Here is a 20,633-nt window from a genome sequence, read left to right as displayed (position 1 = left end):
CTATTCTGCAGCTGCAGGCAGACTCTCAGCTCTTCATGTCCGTTCACCATTTCATGAGAAACAGAAAGTGGAATATTAAACACAGCTTCTGCTTATTCTTTTCCCCTGCCTGCAGGAAGCGGAGCGGGAGGAGTTCTATGATGAGACTCGGAGGTTGTGCGATCTGCGACTCTTCCAGCCCTTCCTCAAGGTCATTGAACCAGTAGGCAACAGAGAGGAAAAGATTCTCAACAGAGAAATCGGTGAGATGTTCTTCTCCTCCCATCACACTGTTTGTGTTGTAGCCATGGTTTCCCTTTGTTTTATTATCAAAACACATCTAGCTGCCTTTAGACTTGCACACCCGTATAACACAAGCTACAATTCTCATGAAGAACCAAAAGCCCCACTAACCGCCTTCTCCTCTGTCAGGCTTTGCCATCGGTATGCCTGTGTGCGAGTTCGACCTTGTGAAAGACCCTGAGGTTCAGGACTTCAGGAGAAACATCCTGAATGTTTGTAAAGACTCGGTGGAGCTCAGAGACGCCAGTGGGCCTCACAGCAGAGCTCTGTACGTTTACCCACCCAACATAGAATCCACACAGGAACTTCCCAAGCACATCTATAGCAAACTGGACAAAGGTAGGTGACAGCGTGTTTTTCAATGGGGAGACAAATATCATAGAAAGATATAAGAATATTTTGAAATAGAATGTCTTTGCATTTTTGGTCGTCAGTTAAAACCTAGAAAGGAGGAAAACACAGAGCAACAATGAACATTTCAGCTTTCCATGAATATTGAATCACTACTAGCCAACCTTTCCAATGGATAGGAACTATCTACTGATTTAAGTGCTCATTAATATTTCCATTGTGTGATGCTTTTATTCTGAAACAATGCACAGAAAAGAATCACAGTACTCAATACATATCCTCTCTACTCAGAATAATAAATGGTGACTTATTGTGTCTCATTTTTGCTAAATAATTTATAAATTGTCACTCTGTCTTTTTGTCTTTCTCTTTTTCTAGGTCAGATTATTGTTGTGATCTGGGTGATTGTTTCGCCGAACAATGACAAACAAAAGTACACACTGAAGATCAACCACGACTGCGTGCCTGAGCAGGTGGGACATGCAATGTTTGTATAGTCTACATTCAGTTTGTATTTTCAAACCCAGAAGAAGAAGAATCCCCTTTTAAACATGGTGCAAGCTGCCTGACCATCGTTGTGTGTCTGTGTCCCTAAGGTGATTGCAGAGGCTATTCGTAAGAAGACCCGCAGCATGCTGCTGTCGCCGGAGCAGTTAAAGATGTGTGTTCAGGAATACCAGGGTAAATACATCCTCAAGGTGTGTGGCTGTGATGAGTATCTACTGGAGAAGTACCCCATCAGTCAGTATAAGGTAAGAGACACTCATCACATTGGACTTTAAATATACATTGACAACACTAACATTGCAAGAAAGGGTTTTTTCTTTTCAGTAATTTCCCAGGGGATAATTCATGGATCTTGATTTAGAAAAAAAGACTTATCCGACATATTGTGAGGGCTGAGATCTGAGTGTGAGCTCGATTGAATTTAAGGTGCCTGTTGGACCATGGCACAGATATGAGCTCCACTGAGTGATATTCTAGTTTCTTTATGATTTAGGTGTAGAGTTGTTTGGAGAACGTTATGAAGTCAGCTCAGGTCGTTTGACTGTTTCTGTCTGAGAGTCTGTGAACGTTTACTGGTTCACACTAACTGCAGAAGATATAAATGATCACCCGTTACAGCCATTTACATCATGTAAGAAACCAGATACCAGCTCAGATATGTCCACAGGGCGCCACTGTCTCTCAGTTAAGACACTGGAGCCATGTCCCCATGCCCAGCGTCCTGAGCACATGCTGTGAGCCAGGGGCCATTCAGCCATTCAGCTGCTGAAAAGTGACCAACTGACATCACCGGGCCACACTTACGCACGGTGTAACTTAACCAGCTCTGTGCAGACTTTCCTTCTAACTATCCGCCTCTGTTTCGTTTCCCCCCCCCCTCTAGTATATCCGCAGTTGCATCATGCTGGGCAGGTTGCCTAACCTGATGCTCATGGCAAAGGACAGCCTCTACAGCCAGCTGCCAACGGATAACTTCGTCATGCCGTCGTACTCCCGACGCATCTCCACAGCAACTTCCTATATGAACGGCGAGGCGGCTGCCAAGTCGCTGTGGACCATCAACGGAACGCTGAGAATACGAATCCTCTGTGCCACATATGTTAATGTCAACATCCGGGACATAGACAAGGTGGGGATGTCCAGCGCTGAGAGAGAATAAACCACTGCTTGTGTTAATCAGTCAAATTAAATAATCCTATTAACAATACTCCATTACTCTACACCAACATCAGGGAATGCAATGCTCACTGGTGGGACCAAATACAAACGTTAATTTGTATTAACTGTATTTTTTACAAATGAACAAAATATGAAAAGGAACATTTGTTTTTCCAGTTTTGAATCGTGTGTGCCCACCCTCCATCACATCCTATGCAAACAAACAGTCATTGTCCGAGTCTCATGTAAACATGTGACTCTTACTGAGAGATATATTTTTGTTGTAGTTTTGAATCTTATTTGTAAATGTTGTGTAATAACCGTGTAGTTTAATCTGATCCACAAGGTGAAAGATTTAAGGTGTTTCTTTCTTTCTTTCTTTAAATACTCATTTTGGTCTGTTCTTGTAGATTTATGTCAGGACAGGCATTTACCATGGAGGTGAACAGATGTGTGACAACGTCAACACACAGAGAGTACCCTGCTCCAACCCCAGGTGATTCACCACCTTCACGTTATCCACTCCTTAAGCCCTCCTCATCCTCTTCATCATCATAATAACAAGCACTATTGAAAATAGGTGCAACGCGTTTAAACATATGCTGTGAGAGATTTTAATAAAATCAGACAGTGACATTTATTAATTGAGCTCAAATAAAATGTGATAAATCAGTTTCTGCATCCAATAACTGAAACAAATACTTCTTTAATTCACTTTCACTGAAATACTAATTTAGATAATCTACACAGCGAATGATCTTTAAGCAGTCAGAGGCCGGAGGGTACGTTAACCGCTGTCTAGTAACACTAAACTGCTGTATTATATTACTGTTGAGCCTCATTTAACAGAGATGCTGTCTGCACGAATACCTGATAACAGTGTTCAGGTGGAAACTAGTGAGGTGATCAGTGTCGTTCTGTTCCACTTGATCAACTCAGATCAAATTTTTCTATCAGGAAGCATCAGAACAATTTCTCGGCATAACTCTTATTTCCGTTTTTTTGTAGTGGAAGCTTCAGCTTTTTTTTACATCTTGTTAATTGTCTTTTTATGTCCCTCATTCTTTCTCTGCAGGTGGAACGAGTGGCTCACATACGATATGTACATCCCAGACATCCCCCGCGCTGCCAGACTCTGCCTCTCCATCTGCTCCGTCAAGGGCCGAAAGGGAGCGAAGGAGGTAGGATATGATGATATGAGGTCAACCACTCCACAGTGCAACACACAGATCATAGTTGAAGGAGGTTGACTGGTTTAATGTACATTTTAACATTAAAGGAGGGAAACTTCTATCACATCAAACAAATACAATATGGCACCACAGTTGTTCCGACCTAAAGATATAGCAGAGGGAAGATGACCTCCATGTGTCACAACAATGTCACGCGAACCCGTCTTGGAGGGACTTATATCTATAGGTGCCTCGTGCGTGTAAGCATATGTTGGTGTTGGCACAGGCCCATGGTCTGACCCTTCTCCGTGTGTCAGGCTGTCTGAGTGTATGTGTCCAAGGTGAATGAGAGCTGTGGTATCGTCTGTGACTCTGTTTAATTACTAATCAGCCGTGGGTGCTGTGCTGGCATTGAACCTCACCAGAAACACAATCATCAGATTTCCATTCATGTTGGATTATGTCTCCCACATTGAGGATATGCCGTAAAAGGAGCTAATTGTTTTAACCTCAAACTTTCGGGCTGTGAAGTTGACAAATGACTACATTATACTTAAATCTTATGAATGATTATACCTTTTTTTATATCACCCAGAAATTATTTGTGCTGTGCACTAATCATTAGCATAATATTCATATATTCTAGACACCTACTCAAACTGACGGTAAACAGAAAGGGTGTCTGCACATTTTACTCTAGAGTTTAGAAACCATGTAGTGTAAAAATGTTGGCCTGATACTTGTAACAGACACCCACTGCCATCGATTTTATTTCCCTGTCTCTCTCTAGTGGAAAAGCTGTTGGAAAGGTGTGTGTCTGTCTTTGTGCGAGTGTATCAATGAATGCCAGACATGGATATTGTAACAGACACCTGGGCTGAGGCCAGTCCCCTGCTGCGCCACGATAGGTTGAGATCGGGTTAGTGGCCGCTCCTTCGTGCGCAACCTGAATTAAAGATAAACACTTCTCTGCAGCCGTCTTTTGTTCCAGCACTTACTATAAATAGGTGCATTTTGACTGGCTGCCTGCATGTAACTCTGTCCAGCTTACTATGCTGCACTTCGTCACCTTGTTCCATTGATGCCACTTGTTGAAGACTCAGGCTGAAGATCAAGATGTTAGCCTAAACACTGTTTGTGAAGGCTGATAGAGTTCAGGTCAGAGCAGTACAGTTGAAATTATTTGATATCCTGCAGAAATAGCAGAGGCAGATAAAATGAGAATATTGATGCTGGAGATGGTCCAGGTCAGAAGCATTCACAAGAAAAAACTGTGGCTGTTTCATTTTTCTGTATTGTTCTGTTTTTATTTATTTTAAGGACTTTTCTGAGTCAGTGCATTATAATAGAGAAACTCAAGTGAGATCTCTTGATACTTCACAGAAAGAATACATGGGTGTAAAATGCATTTTTGTCCAAAGTTATTCACAATCTGCGCTTTTGTTTGCTTTGTTTCCCTCCTGAGATTCTCACATTGAAACTTATTCCCATAATTATCTGACAGTCTATTCGTCTCTTACTCTACATCTTCTCTCTGTCTCTTTTCAGGAGCATTGTCCATTAGCGTGGGGAAATGTCAACTTGTTTGACTACACTCATACTCTAGTGGCCAACAAAATGGCTCTGAACCTCTGGCCTGTCCCTCATGGCCTAGAAGACCTCCTCAACCCCATCGGAGTCACTGGATCTAACCCCAATAAGGTATTACATTTCAGCAAAAGTACATGAAAAGTAAATGTTTTCATGCCCTAGATTTCTAAATGTTCTCGATCAGACTACAAGACCTTCTGTCTCGTGATCTCCGGCTCTGTTTTATGAGATACCATAATTTACACAACAAAATAATAACTTTTAATCTCTGCCGTGCAGGAAACGCCATGTTTAGAGCTGGAGTTTGACCACTTCAGTAGTCCAGTCAAATACCCAGATATGAACGCAGTAGAGGATCACGCAAACTGGACCATCTCCAGGGAGCTGGGATTTAACTACAACCTCTCTGGACAGGTAATTATAACCTGCATTACACCCCATAACTTGTCGGTTGGAAAGGTGCATCAACACAATATTAAAGAGTTAAAAATGTACTTTAGCATGTGTTCAAATAAACACACCTCATCTGTATAACAGGGGCGTCAGAGCCCTGTGTTTACCCCCTGCTGTTTGAAGGTATACGGTTTCATGAGAGTTCATTTATCAAGTAACAGATCTCAAATACACACTTGTTTTTATATAGTGTCCACCACCAAGACCAGGTTAATTATTAATGACGGTGTGTCATCTTTCTTCTGTTGTGGCGTGAGATATTTTGATGATGATTAATTAGGCCCTCATGTGAGTTGTAGCTGGATATTCACGACATGTGGTGTGACAATCTGCCAAGTTAGCTGTGATAGTGTTGTGTGGGTAATTAGAACAGATATGTGTGTTGTGTATGACACCACATGTAATTACTGGTAGGTGTTATTGGATCTGTTGAGAGTGTTGAAAATATACAGTATTTCTTCTCAAAAACAGTCTCTAATGATATCAATGATTCAGAAGTAGGATACAAATTATTCTTCAGACACATTTAAACATAGATAAGAGGTTAAAAGGCATAAATACAAGTAAGATAAGGTAAAAGGTGCTTTTATAATAATGTGTTGTTCAAGAATTTTCCTTCTGTTGTGTTTCAGAATAATCGTGTGGCCAGGGATCACGCCCTGACAGACAGCGACACGGAGCAGCTGAGGCAGCTGAGCAACAGAGACCCTCTGTCAGAGATCACTGAGCAGGAGAAAGACTTCCTCTGGAGACACAGGTGACCGCCCAGCAACAATTAAAGTGCTGTAACCTGTCTATGAAATATTTAATCGTGTGTGTTAACAGCTGAGACATTTAAAGTTGTTCATTTTCTCCTGCCCTTAGTTTTATCCTTGTACGCAGGTCACTGATGCATCACACACTAACTGTCCCTGTTGGTTTTCTGTACTAGGCACTACTGCATGAACATCCCTGAGATCCTTCCCAAGATCCTCCTCGCTGTCAAATGGAACTCCAGGGATGAAGTAGCACAGGTATTACTCGGCCAATTCATGTGATTGTTTTTCGGGATATTTAACCATTCACCGTTATTTAACATAACATGAAATTGTCTGTGCTTTGTTTCCTTGCCTTTTTGTTGATAAAATGTCTACTTAATTTTATACATGAGCATTAATTCATATTTCTCGGTTTGCATATTCCCCAGATGTACTGTCTGTTAAAGGAGTGGCCATCCATCCGTCCTGAACAGACCATGGAACTGCTGGACTGCAACTATCCAGACCCCATGGTCCGACACTTTGCTGTTCGCTGCCTGGACAAATACCTGAGCGATGACAAACTGTCTCAGTACTTGATCCAGCTTGTACAGGTGGGTCCAACAGAGAGCCGGGGTTATGGATGTAAAGGAACTGATAAGAAGAGAAAGCTTTCAGAAGCTAACAGGCTGTGGAGTACGTTTCTCCAGCAGCTTCTGTTTGTCCCGTGAATGTGTTGGAGACATTCGTGTTGTGTGAAGTGACTCATCTGAATCTCAACTTTGTATCACCTCTTGTTCTTCCCATCCTCTCTCACCTCCTCTTCTAGGTATTAAAATATGAGCAATACCTCGAAAATCCTCTGGCCCGCTTCCTCCTCAAAAAGGCCCTGACCAATCAAAGGATTGGACATTTCTTCTTCTGGCATCTCAAGTGAGTCACCATCCAGATTTCCTTTTTTATCCTAAGACAATCTGTTTTATATACAATGCTGTTCTGACAGAACTGGAAAGTGATCCTGCTGCCATTCCCCTCACTGGTGTTTGTGTCGTCTTCTCAGGTCGGAAATGCACAATAAAACCGTGAGCCAGCGGTTCGGGCTGCTGTTAGAGGCTTACTGCCGGGCCTGTGGCATGTATCTCAAACACCTGAGCCGTCAGGTAGAGGCCATGGAGAAGCTCATAAACCTCACCGACATCCTCAAACAGGAGAAGAAGGATGAGACGCAGAAGGTACTTTTCATTTTTAGACGATTTCTTTGTTGTTGCGTGTGTATTTGGGTGTGTGTGTATAAATGCACATCTTTGTTCTGTTCTTCTGTGTAGGTCCAGATGCGGTTTCTTGTGGACCAGATGAAGAGGCCGGACTACATGGACGCGCTCCAGAACTACACCTCTCCTCTAAACCCTGCCCACCAACTGGGAAACCTGAGGTCAGACACAATAGTGGAAGAGTTTTTGTGAACATGTTTGTGCAGTGGTGTGTACTTGTGTTTGACAGTTGTGAAAAATGTACTGTGTTTTATAACTTGATTTACTTTGTCCACAGGTTAGATGAATGCAGGATAATGTCATCAGCAAAGAGGCCCTTGTGGCTGAACTGGGAGAATCCTGACATCATGTCCGAGCTCCTCTTTCAGAACAATGAGATCATCTTCAAAAATGGAGATGGTAAAACACACACACAAACACATACACATACACACACACACACACACACACACACACACACACACAAATAAAAGTCTGTAATAAGAAAACAAGGTAAGGGAAGTGTATTTATATAGCACACATACACAGGGATGTTTTATTATATGATCAGTCTAACTCATCCTTGCATTTGTGTGTGTGTGTGTCTAATAATAATATTTAATAATAGTTATAATAATAATTGTAACTGTGTTTGTGTTGTAGACTTGCGACAGGATATGCTGACGTTGCAGATTATTAAAATCATGGAGAACATTTGGCAGAATCAGGGACTGGACCTACGGTACCATCCTCTCAGTCTTTATTTGACTTCTCTACCTTTCTGCTTGAGTTTCTGTCTTCTCTCCTTCACCAGCGCACAGTGCTAAGATACTCTGCTATGTGTGTGTGTGTAGGATGCTCCCCTATGGCTGTCTGTCACTGGGAGACTGTGTGGGTCTCATCGAGGTGGTGCGGAGCTCCCACACCATCATGCAGATCCAGTGTAAAGGAGGTTTGAAGGGAGCCCTGCAGTTCAACTCCAACACTCTGCATCAGTGGCTCAAGGACAAGAACAAGGGCGAAATGTGAGGCTCCTTTTTCTCCTGATATGATTTTCACAGCATCTCTGCATCATTAGATAGAATGAAGCCGTTAATTAGAATAAAGTGTCTGCAGAATGTCTAAAAGTACAATTCATGGATCATTAGAATTACAGATAATTTACTAAACCCTCCACTTATTTTTATTGTGTGTGTGTGTGTGTGTGTGTGTGTGTGTGTGTGTGTGTGTGTGTGTAGGTATGACTTGGCTGTGGATCTGTTTACAAGGTCCTGTGCAGGCTACTGCGTAGCTACATTTATCCTTGGGATAGGAGACAGGCACAACAGCAACATTATGGTCAAAGATGATGGACAGGTAACACACACACACACACACACAACACATCAATTACACACAAATACGCCTTTCATTGATTCTGATTTCCTTTAGCCTTGCACCTACATGTAATGTGCCTATAACTCTGCTCCTTCCTTCATTTGTCTTTAAAATCAGTTTTTGAGTCAAGGAATTTTTCACTTTTCAATGATTCCACAAATGCAAATAATATTCCTCCCTTTTTGCCTTTTTGTATTTCAGTCTCAGTAAGTTGATACTCTCAGTTGACTCATTAAAGTCAATTTATTGTGGTTATTTTATTGTGACACATGTAGTTTAGAGTATAGAAGAGCGACGCAACACAGACAACAACAGCTAAGAAAAGTTTAATATAGTTTTTAATAATTATTTTAAAATATGATCCACAATGATCTTTGAACATTTTAAAATGAAGTGAACATAATATAGGAAGCTTCTTTGTCTGGTTTATGTTTAGATGATCAATTATTCTTTTGTCCTGTGCTGTTTGTTGTTGATGATAAGTGCCAGTGAGTTGTGTTTCCCTCTTAATATTAATTAACCTATCACTGATTATTGACTTTCTTTATTCATTACTATGTTCTGCTCTCTTTCAGCTGTTTCATATAGATTTTGGTCACTTTCTGGATCACAAGAAGAAGAAATTTGGCTACAAGAGAGAGCGAGTGCCCTTCGTTCTGACTCAGGACTTTCTCATCGTCATCACCAAGGGATCCCAGGAGTGCACGAAGACCAAAGAGTTTGAGAGGTTAGAACGACTCAAGTTTTCCTTTTATGAACCAGATGTAAATGATAGGAAGTCAGAGAAAATGCAGTGGGTTTTATTTTGCAAATATATTGAATTGGAGGTTTGAGGCAGAATGCATTTGTTTTAGGCATGTTTTCTCAACGGATGACTCAGCCTCAGTAATCTCTGTCATTCTTCTGTGGAACCCTTCTGCGTCAGTGCTTACGTAACAAACAGGAACCGCCTGACCATCCTTCCTGTTTTTCGAGCAAAATTTATAACATGCAGGCTGCAATTGTCACATGACATAATTTAAGCTGGCTTTAATTTTCAACACAATCTACTCATGAGACGTGTTTGAGCCAGCAAGAGCCCAACTGGTCTCAAAAATATCAAATCTGAAGTAAGAGAGGGGCATCACAGCTGGGAACCATCACAGCTTCGGATGGTGTCAGACTGGAAGTGAAACAGAAATGCTCACTTGTCTTATCCAGTTGATGTTGTGGGGACTCCACTGCACAGCTGCCACCTCACTAACTAGTCTGGAATAAAAACGATTGCTAACTGCTTTGTCTTCCTCACATTTCCCCTCCTCTGTGCCTCTAGGTTCCAGGAGATGTGTTATAAAGCCTACCTGGCCATCCGGCAGCACGCTAACCTCTTCATCAACCTGTTCTCCATGATGCTGGGCTCTGGCATGCCTGAGCTGCAGTCATTTGACGACATCGCCTACATCAGAAAGACTCTGGCTCTGGAGAAGAGTGAGCAGGTGTGTAGGCTTCTCTTCTTTATATTGTCTTTAAATTGTCTTTCTGAAGCCAAATTAATTTCTTGTTGTGGTGTTCTCATGTTGTGTACAGGAGGCCTTGGACTACTTTATGAAACAGATGAACGATGCTCACCACGGAGGGTGGACGACTAAGATGGACTGGATATTCCACACAATTAGACAGCATGCACTAAACTGATCTCCTGCGGGACAATCCTACAATGGAGAATTGACTTCTGTCAGCGTGAGTCCTTCAAGGAGCTTCAGTGCTGTTACATCCAACATTACCAACAGCTCACTGACGAGGAAAGTTCCATTTCGGTTCATATTTTAACAGGGTTTCTTTCTTGGCATGATCATGTGACGATGCTCTCCCTGGAAGCGAGTTTCCTTTCTGTCCTGGTGAAGATATGGCCGTCCTGGCCTCATGCTTGTGTCCATGGCTACTTGGCTTCCTTTGTTTTCTTGCCAAACACGATCAGACTTGGGTTCTAAGGAAACGTTACCTCTTACTCAGCTTCCTCTGGAGGAAACACAAATTGGACAAAACAGCATAAAGTCAACGTTTGTGCTGAATTATAAATGTAGCCACTTGCTGCACTTTTGTCGCTGCACTGTGGCTCCACCGCAGACAGGCGGTGCTTGAGAAACCCTTTTTTAATCTTAGCACTGCTGAGGACGCAGTGGGCACATGAACTGTCTAAATGATCTGACACGTGCAGGATAACACGTGCAAGACTACCACTTCAGAGTCTTCCACAATCTTCGCCCCCTCTGAGGAATCTTCAGAGTTTCGAAACTGCCCTGCAGCAGAGTGTGTGTGTAGTGCACAGCTCTGCAGTCTCCCATCAAAGAAGCAGCACTCCACTCACGGGAAAAGACGCTTTTAAACTCCTGCATAAACTTCAGGGTGATGATGCCTCTCCATCAAAAACAGCACTTAGAACTACCAGAATAATATTCAGATTTATTATGACCTATTTACATTTATTTATGTATCTAGTTTCTCTCAGTTTCTACAGGGGAAATCCCTGAATCCACTCTCCACACATCATTGTTTGTGTAGATGTATTAGGAGTTTTCTTTTTATTTCTCTTTACCTGTTTACAGCTTCCTCTGGCTCCTGCAGCTGCAACGGCTTCCCCCCGGTTTTCTCAACTCATTCGTAAACAAAGACTTCTAATCTTCTCTTTTTTGTTCGGTCACTTTCAAGTTCATCTGATTTCACTGTGACAGAAGCCCAATTTGTGTCATTGTGGCTCGTTTGCAGCCCCATTATGAAATCTAAACATTAATTTGTATTGGAATGAGAAGAGCAAAAGTGCCACTCTCCCATTTTTTTGGATAATGGGACTTGTTTTGTATGCCTCTGGTTGTTTGAATGTCAGCGAGCAGGGGCCCAGGGTCACGTCTTCCTGTTGATAAAATGCCTTGGCGTCACAGCACAACATTCTACGACACTGCACATATCATTAATCTCCTACAAACTCTGCCTGAGCAAGTTGTAGGCAGCAAACAGCAGCAGCACTATTAACATGAAGCATGGCAGTTTGTAAGAAAATGCTAGATTTGACCTTCACTGGGGTTTTATTTGTACTGTATTTCTAACTGTGTCAGGTGGAGGATCTTCATCCCGTCCCCCATTAGAATTTCTTTGAAATGTTGACTCATGGACAAAGTGCATTTGAACTTGTCAATGGACAACGTTCCTCTGAGCCTGAAGCCCTGGTTGTATTTGAGCCCCGCCTCCTCTCGACAGATACTGTGAAAGCCAATGCTCTTTTTATATATTTGTTTCAGACAGAAACATTTGATCATGTGGGTTTTTGAAAGTGTTAAAGTCACAGTGAAACTGTCGTTAGAGCGTCTGTGAAGCAGCATGTGGGGAAAGGTTTTGAATGAATTTGAAGAGCGACACAGGAGTGTTGATCTCAATGACTTTGGATCCAGCTACATTCTGGTAATGTAAACAAAGTCTTGCCAACTGAAAATCCATAAACACATGGAGGCAGAGTTGAGCAGAGTTCACTCACATTTCATTAAATGAATGTGTGCATATGCTCCTGACTTTAAATCACAATGTTGCACAGCAAGACAACTGAGAAAGTATTTTAATGTAAAAAATAAGATAACACAATTGACACAGAGTTTTAATTGAATTGAATTTGTATGTCTCTGTTTTAAAAGCAGACTGTAGCTGGCTGCTCTCTGGAGATGAGTAGAGATGATTTAAAAAAAGGTGCACAGACAGTTTCTGTGTTGAGAACCTGTTGGAAGCTGTGTGGTTCCCTCAGGAGGGAGAGAAGATGTTTGTGTGCATGGCTTAATCAACCCTATATTATGAAGCTCTTGTCCATGGAAAGGAAAGTCTGCACTTTTCCAGTTCAACTGTTGATTGTATTGAAAAGCTAAAGTCGTGGTCTGTTGTGATGTGTGTGTGTGACGTCGTATTTCTGCAGATTTAATGGCTAGAATGTATTTAACCACTAACACAGACCTGACGTGCACTTCTATGATTTCTCCTCGGCCACGTTCTCCTCCTCAAGTCAGATGCAGTGCCACTGAGCGTGGTCTGTTGTTGCTACGCCGTTCATTTGCCATTTTTACTCTAACGTGCCAAACCAGGTCTGAGAACGTGAGGCCTGTGAAAGTCAATGCTGGACTTGCATCATGCAGTTAAGTCATATCAGTTAGATACTATCTTTTTAAGAATTGGGAAGTTGGTGTTTTCATGCCTTTTTGTTTTGAAGGACTCTGTGAGAGTAACGATAGCCTAGTGTGCATGTCTCCAGGCAGCGTAACCACCATGTAGGGTGACCATTCAGAAGTGTGTATGTGCAGTAACAGTGTTTTTCTATAGGAGGCTTCTTGTGTGACAAACCCTAGAGTGTTTATAGAGATGGACGACGCAGCTCCACTTCCTCCCACTGTCCTGAAATGTCCCGAATGTGAATTGCAGCTGGGGCAGTGCGGTTCCCCCCCCCGAAACATGAGCTCAACCAATCGTGAGTCAGTCTCTGTCCATGTCAATTATGATGTTTCACTCTGTTTTCCAGCATCAGAAAACTATTTCAATCCAAACGTAACAAGCAAAGCATCAATCGACGAGCTACCTAAAACATTCACCATATTAAAAACAATATTAATTTGATGTTTATTTTGACTTGTTGCTCGCATTGAAGAGGTGGGATGTGTGAGCTGTACTGCAGCCAGCCACAAGGGGGCGATAGAGACATTTTGGCTTCATTTTTGTGGAGCTGTCATGTCATCCATCTTTATGAACAGTCTCTGTGACAAACCTGTGGTGTTGTTAGAATTATTCTCTTTTGCCATGTATCCTCTAATTGGTTAGTATGAGTGTGGGTGTGTGTGTGTGTGTGTGTGTGTGCATCAATTACCCGTCTGTACAGGTTGCAGAGCTTCATTGGCAGGTCCCAGTGAAAATGTGTGTATGTGTGTGTGTGTGTGTCTGTGTGTGTGTGTGTGTATATGTCCATGTGTGTGATGACACTGAACTGTTGCAGTGATGGTGTCTCTAAATGTTTTTATTTCTGTGCCACAGAAACGCTTCAGGAACAAACACAAAAGAAGGGAAACGTTTTTTTTTAGTTTTTCTGTTTTCGTGCTTCAGTTGTTAATGTTTTACTTGAAATGTCATGAATCAGATCCGCAGCTGTGTTGGTTTAGAGTTCAGGTGCGGGGGGGTGAGGTATCTACCCTGTGAGAGTGTGTGTTGTGTGATGTATGTGAGAAGGTTGAAGCGTTTGTGTACTGGTTTTTTGTTTGATACTGGTCGTGGGTTTCATCTGTGCCACAGTCGTGAAATTCAGGAGTCAAATAGCAGCTTCTTCTTGAACTAGTGAAGCACTGAGGTTGAAGTAGGAACCGTGATGAATCTGATCTGAGACCTTCAGCCTCATAATCATGTGAATGAGCACTGAAGCGATGTGGCACAACTTTTCGTTTGTTTGATTGATGGAAATTCTCCTGGTCGCAGACTGGGAGCTGAATTGGTGCAGGGTTTCCTTAGACTAGATTTAACTCTGATGTTCCCATAATGAAAACACTGGTCATATTAACAAACCTGCTCGGTTGGTCACAGGGTCACTTTAACAACAGTCTGCAGCAGTGTGAGCTTCACACAGTGATGCTCATTGACAGACTATTAACAGAGAGAGGAGGACCACACTCACTTTGTCTCTGCGAGTACAATCACATCGTCTGACCTTTGATTCCGTTGATCGACATGATGTTATGATTGAAAAAGAAACATCAGACACAAACACACAAACACACAAAGAGAAAAGTGCAATTTAATGTATGTAATATCCAATCGGGTAAATATCACCTCTGTTGTTTTTAATGAATGTCGGACGAGTCTTTATTCCTGGATGTGTCTGTTTCTGATGAATGTGTGTTCACGTTATTTTGTATGAATATGTGGCCTGATATTTAGTGTATACGACGGCTTATCTGTTTGTGTGTTTTTACTGTAGAAGCGTTATGTTATCAAAACTAACAGTTTATTATTTTGTTCTTATCCAGCCTCGAATGGGCTTTAAACGGATTTAACCTTGAGGGTTTAAAACTCCGGCAACAAAAAAAAAACTACCTAAGAACAAATACGATGAATCCTCCAAATTACTGATGAGTCTTCATCTCGATCGTCCCAGATTCTCACTTTGAACGAGGAACATAGACTGAATGTTCTGTGGCTTCATGTTCCTCTCTGTCCGCAGTACTATAAACTAACACAGTATAATTCCATACCATGCTGTCAGAACCTTAACCTATACTATGAATGAATGTAACGGGCCAATGTGTTGTTTCTCACTGCCTATACCTGCATGAGATTGGGTAAAGATGAATATTCTTCCTCCTGCTATACTTGTTTTTTACTTTAGTCTGCTATGCAGCCATACAGATGTTTATGAATGAATGCCTTAAGTTTGCTCCCTGTAGGAACAGTTTCTAGGACAAACTCATTTTCACGATAACCTGCGTTTTCTTATTTATACCTGTATATGATTGTGTTTCAGTTTGGCTCCCTGGTCCCAGAGTAAAGGTTTGTACCCTGACTGACTGACTGGCTGCTCATCTGATTGTTCTGTGAAGATGTACAAATAAATTTGTTAAACATTCACCCGGCCGTGTTTGCTCGTGCACAGTTTGACTCTACAGCAGGCTTCTTCATACACGTTTCACCTGACTGAAACATGGACGGTTTAATTGAGAGTAAGATGGAAGAAGATTCTTGATTTCTCTTTAACACTGTAAGATTAGAGAGTGAATTCCTAAAAAGAAGAATTCAGGGAATTGGTTATTTTCCTGGAGACGTGAACATGAGCTGTGGAGCATTTCTCCTCGTGGTCAATGAACTGTATTTATGCAGTTTCCCAGATTCATCCACGTGGAGCTCATGAGCCCATCAGCGCACTGGTTCATGCAGCACGGGTACGACCTTGGACCCTCAGGATCCAGACTATGGCCGGGGATCAAACCACCGACCTTCTGGTAGGTGGACATGCTTTCTACCTCCTGAGCCGTCAGTGTCACTCAACAGGAACGTAGGTCATGTTGCATTCTTATGATTGATCCCTAAAGGATGTCATGGGACACATTCTTTTAAAAGCTGATTTATTGTTTGTTTTTATGGAAACAGGAGAGTATAGAGGAAGAAGAACATTTCAAATTAGCACAGAGAGCGAAGTTTTATTTCATCATCTTTGTAGAATGTGTCTCTAATAAACTCACAGGAAACTGGCTCTTGGTTTCCTCCTCACTTACACATCAATTTATCTGATAACAGTAAAGACCTCTTTGATCATTTCAGTCCTGAGGAGCTACAGGGCTCAAACATCTGCCTAACCCCCCCGAAGAGGTTTCCTTCAAAACACAGACAATCTGTTGGGTTTGAGTTGGAAAATGATTTTGAAATATTTATGCAATCAGGTCTGCATCACTGAGGCCCTCTGGCTGTGGGGGGAGATCCACTAGGGCTGCTTCGGTCGGAGCTTCAGTGGCCGAGGGTTGCTCCGGGTGGAAAGTCTTCCAGGGTTTGGAGGGGCAGTGGAAGGGGCTGTCACTCCCAGGTTCTACTGCCATGGCGGGCACAGCGGCCGCTTCTGTGAGGTCCTCCTCAGATGATTCTTTTATGGGTGAAGTGTTGGTGGGGGACGGGGACGACGAAGGTGAAGGTTCGGCAATCAGAATGTTCCTGAGGGGAGACCAGCCAGTGGGACGACGCCTGGTGAACAACTGAGGTGAAGAACACAGGTTGTGGAGGAATGGGTTAATGCACCACCCGGACATGCTGAATGGTGTCACATTATTCTGATTATTCTGAGTTATTATTAAATTAAATTACATAATATGTTTCTCAAGGGTTAGAAAATTCAAAGTGTGAATCTTGGATTTAAATGTGTCAGGGGAAGTTTATCTCTAACGTTGCTTCAGGTCTGCTGTGAAGTAAAATTGGATTATAAAAATAATATTAATGATAAAACCATATATTTAAAACATGAAAAATTGGCATTAGAGGAACATTTTACCACATAAACATAAAAGATCTCTGGGTTACAGATATACAGGGTTCATGCTGGACTAACTCGTGAGCGCCACCTACAGCACCTGGAAGTTCTGAGAGTGGAAAGTATCTCAAGGGTTTAGAGGGTATTTTTGGAAACCTTGGTAAAGTTAGTGTTTGTCTAATGTCTGATCTATTACCTGACTCCCCAGAAGCACTCACTTCCAAGGACCAGAGAAACACTTGGTTATGTGGGCTTTCATTTTGTAAGAGTGTCTCACCATAGGAGGCAGAGCTCCTGCTTCACACTTTAAGTCGGCATCTGTGGACTCATGTCTCCACGGAGCGAAATCCACTGTGGAGTTACAGTTCCTGAACTCCTGCACACACACAAATACACAAACACACACACACACAGGTGGGTTGGGTTCAATACGCCTGGAAACGATCACCCGACGAGTCTCTGTCTTGTTGACACACTCACCACGTCCTGGTCATTGGGGACACACAGGTCGTTGAGGTCTTTGTGTTCGGCCTTGGCGCAGGTGGTCTTCTTCATGTCGAACCTGAGCTTGAACCTGAAACCTGCGATAACCTGCGGGGACACATGCACACAGTCGTCAGAAAGGAAGGACCAGATCCAGTCCTCCTCTCCCTTCACCTCCCCCAGTCAGTCCCCACCTGGCGGGTGGCGTAGCCGACCCTGTTCAGGGAGAACAGGTGAGTGGAGTCGGAGATGGAGTTGAACTTGGCGATGGAGGCAGCGATCGGGGCTTTGACGTCCTCTGAGTTCTCATCGATTTCCACGGGGCAGCCCAGACAGGAAGCTTTCTCTGGAACAATGAAACTGTCTGGAGGAGAAACAAGATGGAGAACAAGTGAGAAAGACAGAATGAGATGAACAGAATGAAGAAGAAGAGGAGACGGCAGAGGAAGCTCACGAGCCGGCTATAAACACACAAACTGTTCATTAACGGAAACACTGGCCCCTGATCTGTCACCACTGCTGCTCCATATTTATAGAAACGAGACCTTTGCTGCTGATGGCAGAGTCTCAATCACAAACAAATTGTAAAATATGATAAATGATCAATAGGGTTTTGGTTAAAATAAACTTTAGGTTATGATTTTAACGGTTTACTAAAGATTTTTTTTAATGCAATTGTCTTAAAATGTGATAGATTTCTGAATCCTCACATGAATGAAACATTATTTACCGTCATATTGAATCATGTGAAAAGTGAGGTCACGAAGAACATGATGTCATAAAAAGTTTTAAAAAAAAGTATATATTGACCTGTAGGACCGGGTGACCTATAATAATTGATGGTCTCCTGTGTAGTTATGGATTAACCTTTCAACCAGTAAGATTAGAGACGTGATTTACAGCTCATTTCAATCATCATATGACCACAACATTATGTAATTATTAGAATATAGAAAGCTAGCATTGTGTGATTAACATGTACACATCACCCCCCCCCCCACACACACACACACACACACACTCACCGATCTGACAGTCCACCTGCTGCGTGTCGGCTTCTGTCTCTGTCAGCAGAACCGTGGCGTTGCATAGAGTCGGATTCTGGAGGAACAACAGGACAACAGGAGTTTGATCCGTGTTATAAACAACAACAGAACTTGAACTAACGACCAACCAAGGCCTGCAAATGAGAAGTAGGTGATAATAAATGATTCAGAAATCTGATCTGCTCCACTTAATGGCCCAGTGCTCAGGGAACCAGCAGTTTGGTTCCCAATATTCCCAGTACAGTTTTATTCTTAGTGCTTTCTCAGCAGCTGTATTTCCCTCCCATCAGCGCCACCTTGTGTCCAGATGACAGATAGTCACAGTCTGTCCAGGGCTTGCTGCTGCCGGCCGGACAGTCACTCCTCCTGGTGGTGAACTGCAGTGAGTACATGGAGCCTGTGTCGTTCTCTGACTGGAAACAAACAAACACAAACTGGATCAGTTGGGTCCAAGAGTCTAAACTGGATTTCCCAGAATTCCACAGCTTTAGTTCCTCTGGTTTCATCACCATCCAGCTCTGTGAGGGACCAGCTGATCAATTCACTTTTTAAATTTGTTTTACTTCTACAAGAACATACTTAATAATATCATCCATATACTTTGATCAGTACATTAAAAAAACTTTTTTGCATTTCACACAATTACCTCATTAACTTTTTTACTTATTTGACTATTTACTATATTTGTCTGTCAAATGTAAAAAGATAATTAACATTCACTCAATATTAAGAGTTAATTGAATATATTATGCATTTTACCGAAGACACAACCAATTTTAATTTCTTCATGATTTGTAGAGACTTTTTTTGAAAGGGAAAACACTGATGGATCATTGTGAGTTCATCGGTGTGTGTGTCTGTTTGTGTGTGTTTGTGTGTGTGTGTGCGTGTAGTTTTTCAGTTTTCATAATAACTGTATGTGACGTAGTTTGTCCAGTTTCAGTGAGACAGCGACCAGGTGAGAACACACCCTGTAGAAGCTTCAGTGAAACCACAGCAGACATTTAAAAAGAAGATGACCCTGCAGCCTCCAGTGAGTTCAGTCTGAATCACAGGGAGAATCTGCAGAAGGTCACATCAGTGTGTGTTCGATCAGCGCACCTTGACGGCTGACAGAGTCTGGTAGAGAGCCAGTTTGTTCCCGGTGCTCAGCCTCTCGTTGAACTTCTCCACGGCGCTGCTGACGACCTTCTCCACCTCCGGGCTGTCACAGAACAACAGAATGCCCGACTGCACCTCCTGATGGGGGCGAGGAAGAATCAGCACCAAGCAGAGACGTCTATCAGGGACTCAGTAACTGAAACTGTGGTTTTACCTCTAAAGGCCTCTTTTTCTAAATGAAATTATTAACTGAAAACCACTAATTTACAGTTGCCAAGTACATATTTCAGGTATTTATATTCCCTTTGATTATTTCCATATATTCTAAAGTTTTACTCTTTTATACTTTGGTATATTTCAGAGAAAATATAGATTTAGTTTGTTTTTTCTGCCTGAGAAAGACTTAAATCAACAACACTGCCCACGGGTCAAAGTCGGCTTCCAGGACAAGATTTACACAATGATCCAAATCTGCAGCTGGGAAATGAACTTTTAATCCAATTAACTACAAATATTACAGTTTAATCTTAATATACTTCACATTTACTTTAGTATTCTCCTTTTAATGCTACTTAAAGAGAAACACATTTTGGAGGAAACTAATCAGTTGACTGAAACCTACTGTTACTGGTAGATCGACTGTATTTTAATACAATGTTAAGGATATTAATAACAGTTATGAACTAATGAATTTATATAGCACCTTTCAAAACACATTTACCAAAGACACGATTTAAGAATGCTCACCTGCCCGAACACGGAGCTGTGGAGGCACAGCAGGCCCAGCACACACAGGCCAGCTCCACTCCTCATGGTCGGATCCTCACGTTCGTCTCTGCTGCAAACACACAGCAAGTGTCACACCGGCTGAAAACTTTCACTTTATCAAGGTCAGAGTGTTTCACGTCCAAATCTCACATCGTCTCTCATCAGAAGAAGAAAGAAAGATACAGAACCTACAGCTTGTGAAGGCGGAGGCCGGCTGTCGATCCTGCTCCAGGGAGGAAAACTCGACTCCTCTCCACACGGGTCTGGATGACTGAGTGAAGGTCTCCTGGAACTGGGGATCCTGCTGGAGAGGATGATGACACATAGACAGAGGACAGGAGGGCACAGAGGAT

General features: G+C 42.3%; 2 protein-coding genes across 6 annotated transcripts in view; one reads left to right on the top strand and one right to left on the bottom strand.

Annotated features, from left to right (window-relative positions):
* Positions 1-16,093, top strand: part of LOC133960691 (phosphatidylinositol 4,5-bisphosphate 3-kinase catalytic subunit alpha isoform-like) — a 23,616-nt gene extending 7,523 nt beyond the window's left edge. Inside the window, exons 5-27 of one of the 2 annotated variants that reach the window (XR_009921939.1) lie at positions 116-242; positions 412-621; positions 1,012-1,106; positions 1,230-1,385; positions 2,024-2,269; positions 2,709-2,794; positions 3,374-3,479; positions 5,019-5,171; positions 5,340-5,474; positions 6,146-6,270; positions 6,445-6,526; positions 6,700-6,864; positions 7,080-7,183; positions 7,311-7,482; positions 7,576-7,682; positions 7,799-7,920; positions 8,164-8,242; positions 8,355-8,525; positions 8,739-8,856; positions 9,453-9,604; positions 10,190-10,352; positions 10,444-15,625; positions 15,745-16,093. Coding sequence is in view for 1 of the 2 variants with exons in the window: in XM_062395484.1 (XP_062251468.1) it covers positions 116-242; positions 412-621; positions 1,012-1,106; positions 1,230-1,385; positions 2,024-2,269; positions 2,709-2,794; positions 3,374-3,479; positions 5,019-5,171; positions 5,340-5,474; positions 6,146-6,270; positions 6,445-6,526; positions 6,700-6,864; positions 7,080-7,183; positions 7,311-7,482; positions 7,576-7,682; positions 7,799-7,920; positions 8,164-8,242; positions 8,355-8,525; positions 8,739-8,856; positions 9,453-9,604; positions 10,190-10,352; positions 10,444-10,551 (2,982 nt within the window). In the remaining variant the exon portion in view is untranslated. Of the gene's footprint in view, positions 1-115; positions 243-411; positions 622-1,011; positions 1,107-1,229; positions 1,386-2,023; positions 2,270-2,708; positions 2,795-3,373; positions 3,480-5,018; positions 5,172-5,339; positions 5,475-6,145; positions 6,271-6,444; positions 6,527-6,699; positions 6,865-7,079; positions 7,184-7,310; positions 7,483-7,575; positions 7,683-7,798; positions 7,921-8,163; positions 8,243-8,354; positions 8,526-8,738; positions 8,857-9,452; positions 9,605-10,189; positions 10,353-10,443 lie in introns of both variants that reach the window. The other variant, XM_062395484.1, reaches the window with a different exon arrangement.
* kng1 (kininogen 1) lies at positions 15,973-20,633 on the bottom strand. 4 transcript variants are annotated; one of them, XM_062395490.1, is made up of 9 exons: positions 20,473-20,633; positions 20,260-20,350; positions 19,513-19,650; positions 18,708-18,824; positions 18,391-18,466; positions 17,560-17,729; positions 17,363-17,473; positions 17,160-17,258; positions 15,973-16,610 (listed from the first exon to the last, which is right to left on the bottom strand). In XM_062395490.1, the coding sequence occupies exons 2-9, from the start codon at positions 20,323-20,325 to the stop codon at positions 16,293-16,295; spliced, it is 1,095 nt and encodes a 364-aa protein (XP_062251474.1). In that variant the 5' UTR covers positions 20,326-20,350; positions 20,473-20,633; the 3' UTR covers positions 15,973-16,292. The 4 variants fall into 4 exon arrangements, with proteins under 4 accessions (XP_062251474.1, XP_062251473.1, XP_062251471.1 ...); XM_062395489.1 differs by having other exon boundaries at positions 20,260-20,347; positions 20,473-20,631; XM_062395487.1 differs by having other exon boundaries at positions 20,469-20,627.

Source organism: Platichthys flesus, chromosome 9 (genome assembly GCF_949316205.1).
Source record: "Platichthys flesus chromosome 9, fPlaFle2.1, whole genome shotgun sequence".
NCBI lineage: Eukaryota > Metazoa > Chordata > Actinopteri > Pleuronectiformes > Pleuronectidae > Platichthys > Platichthys flesus.
The sequence above is the reverse complement of the archived record's forward strand: the minus strand, read 5'-3'. Positions and strand labels throughout refer to the sequence as shown.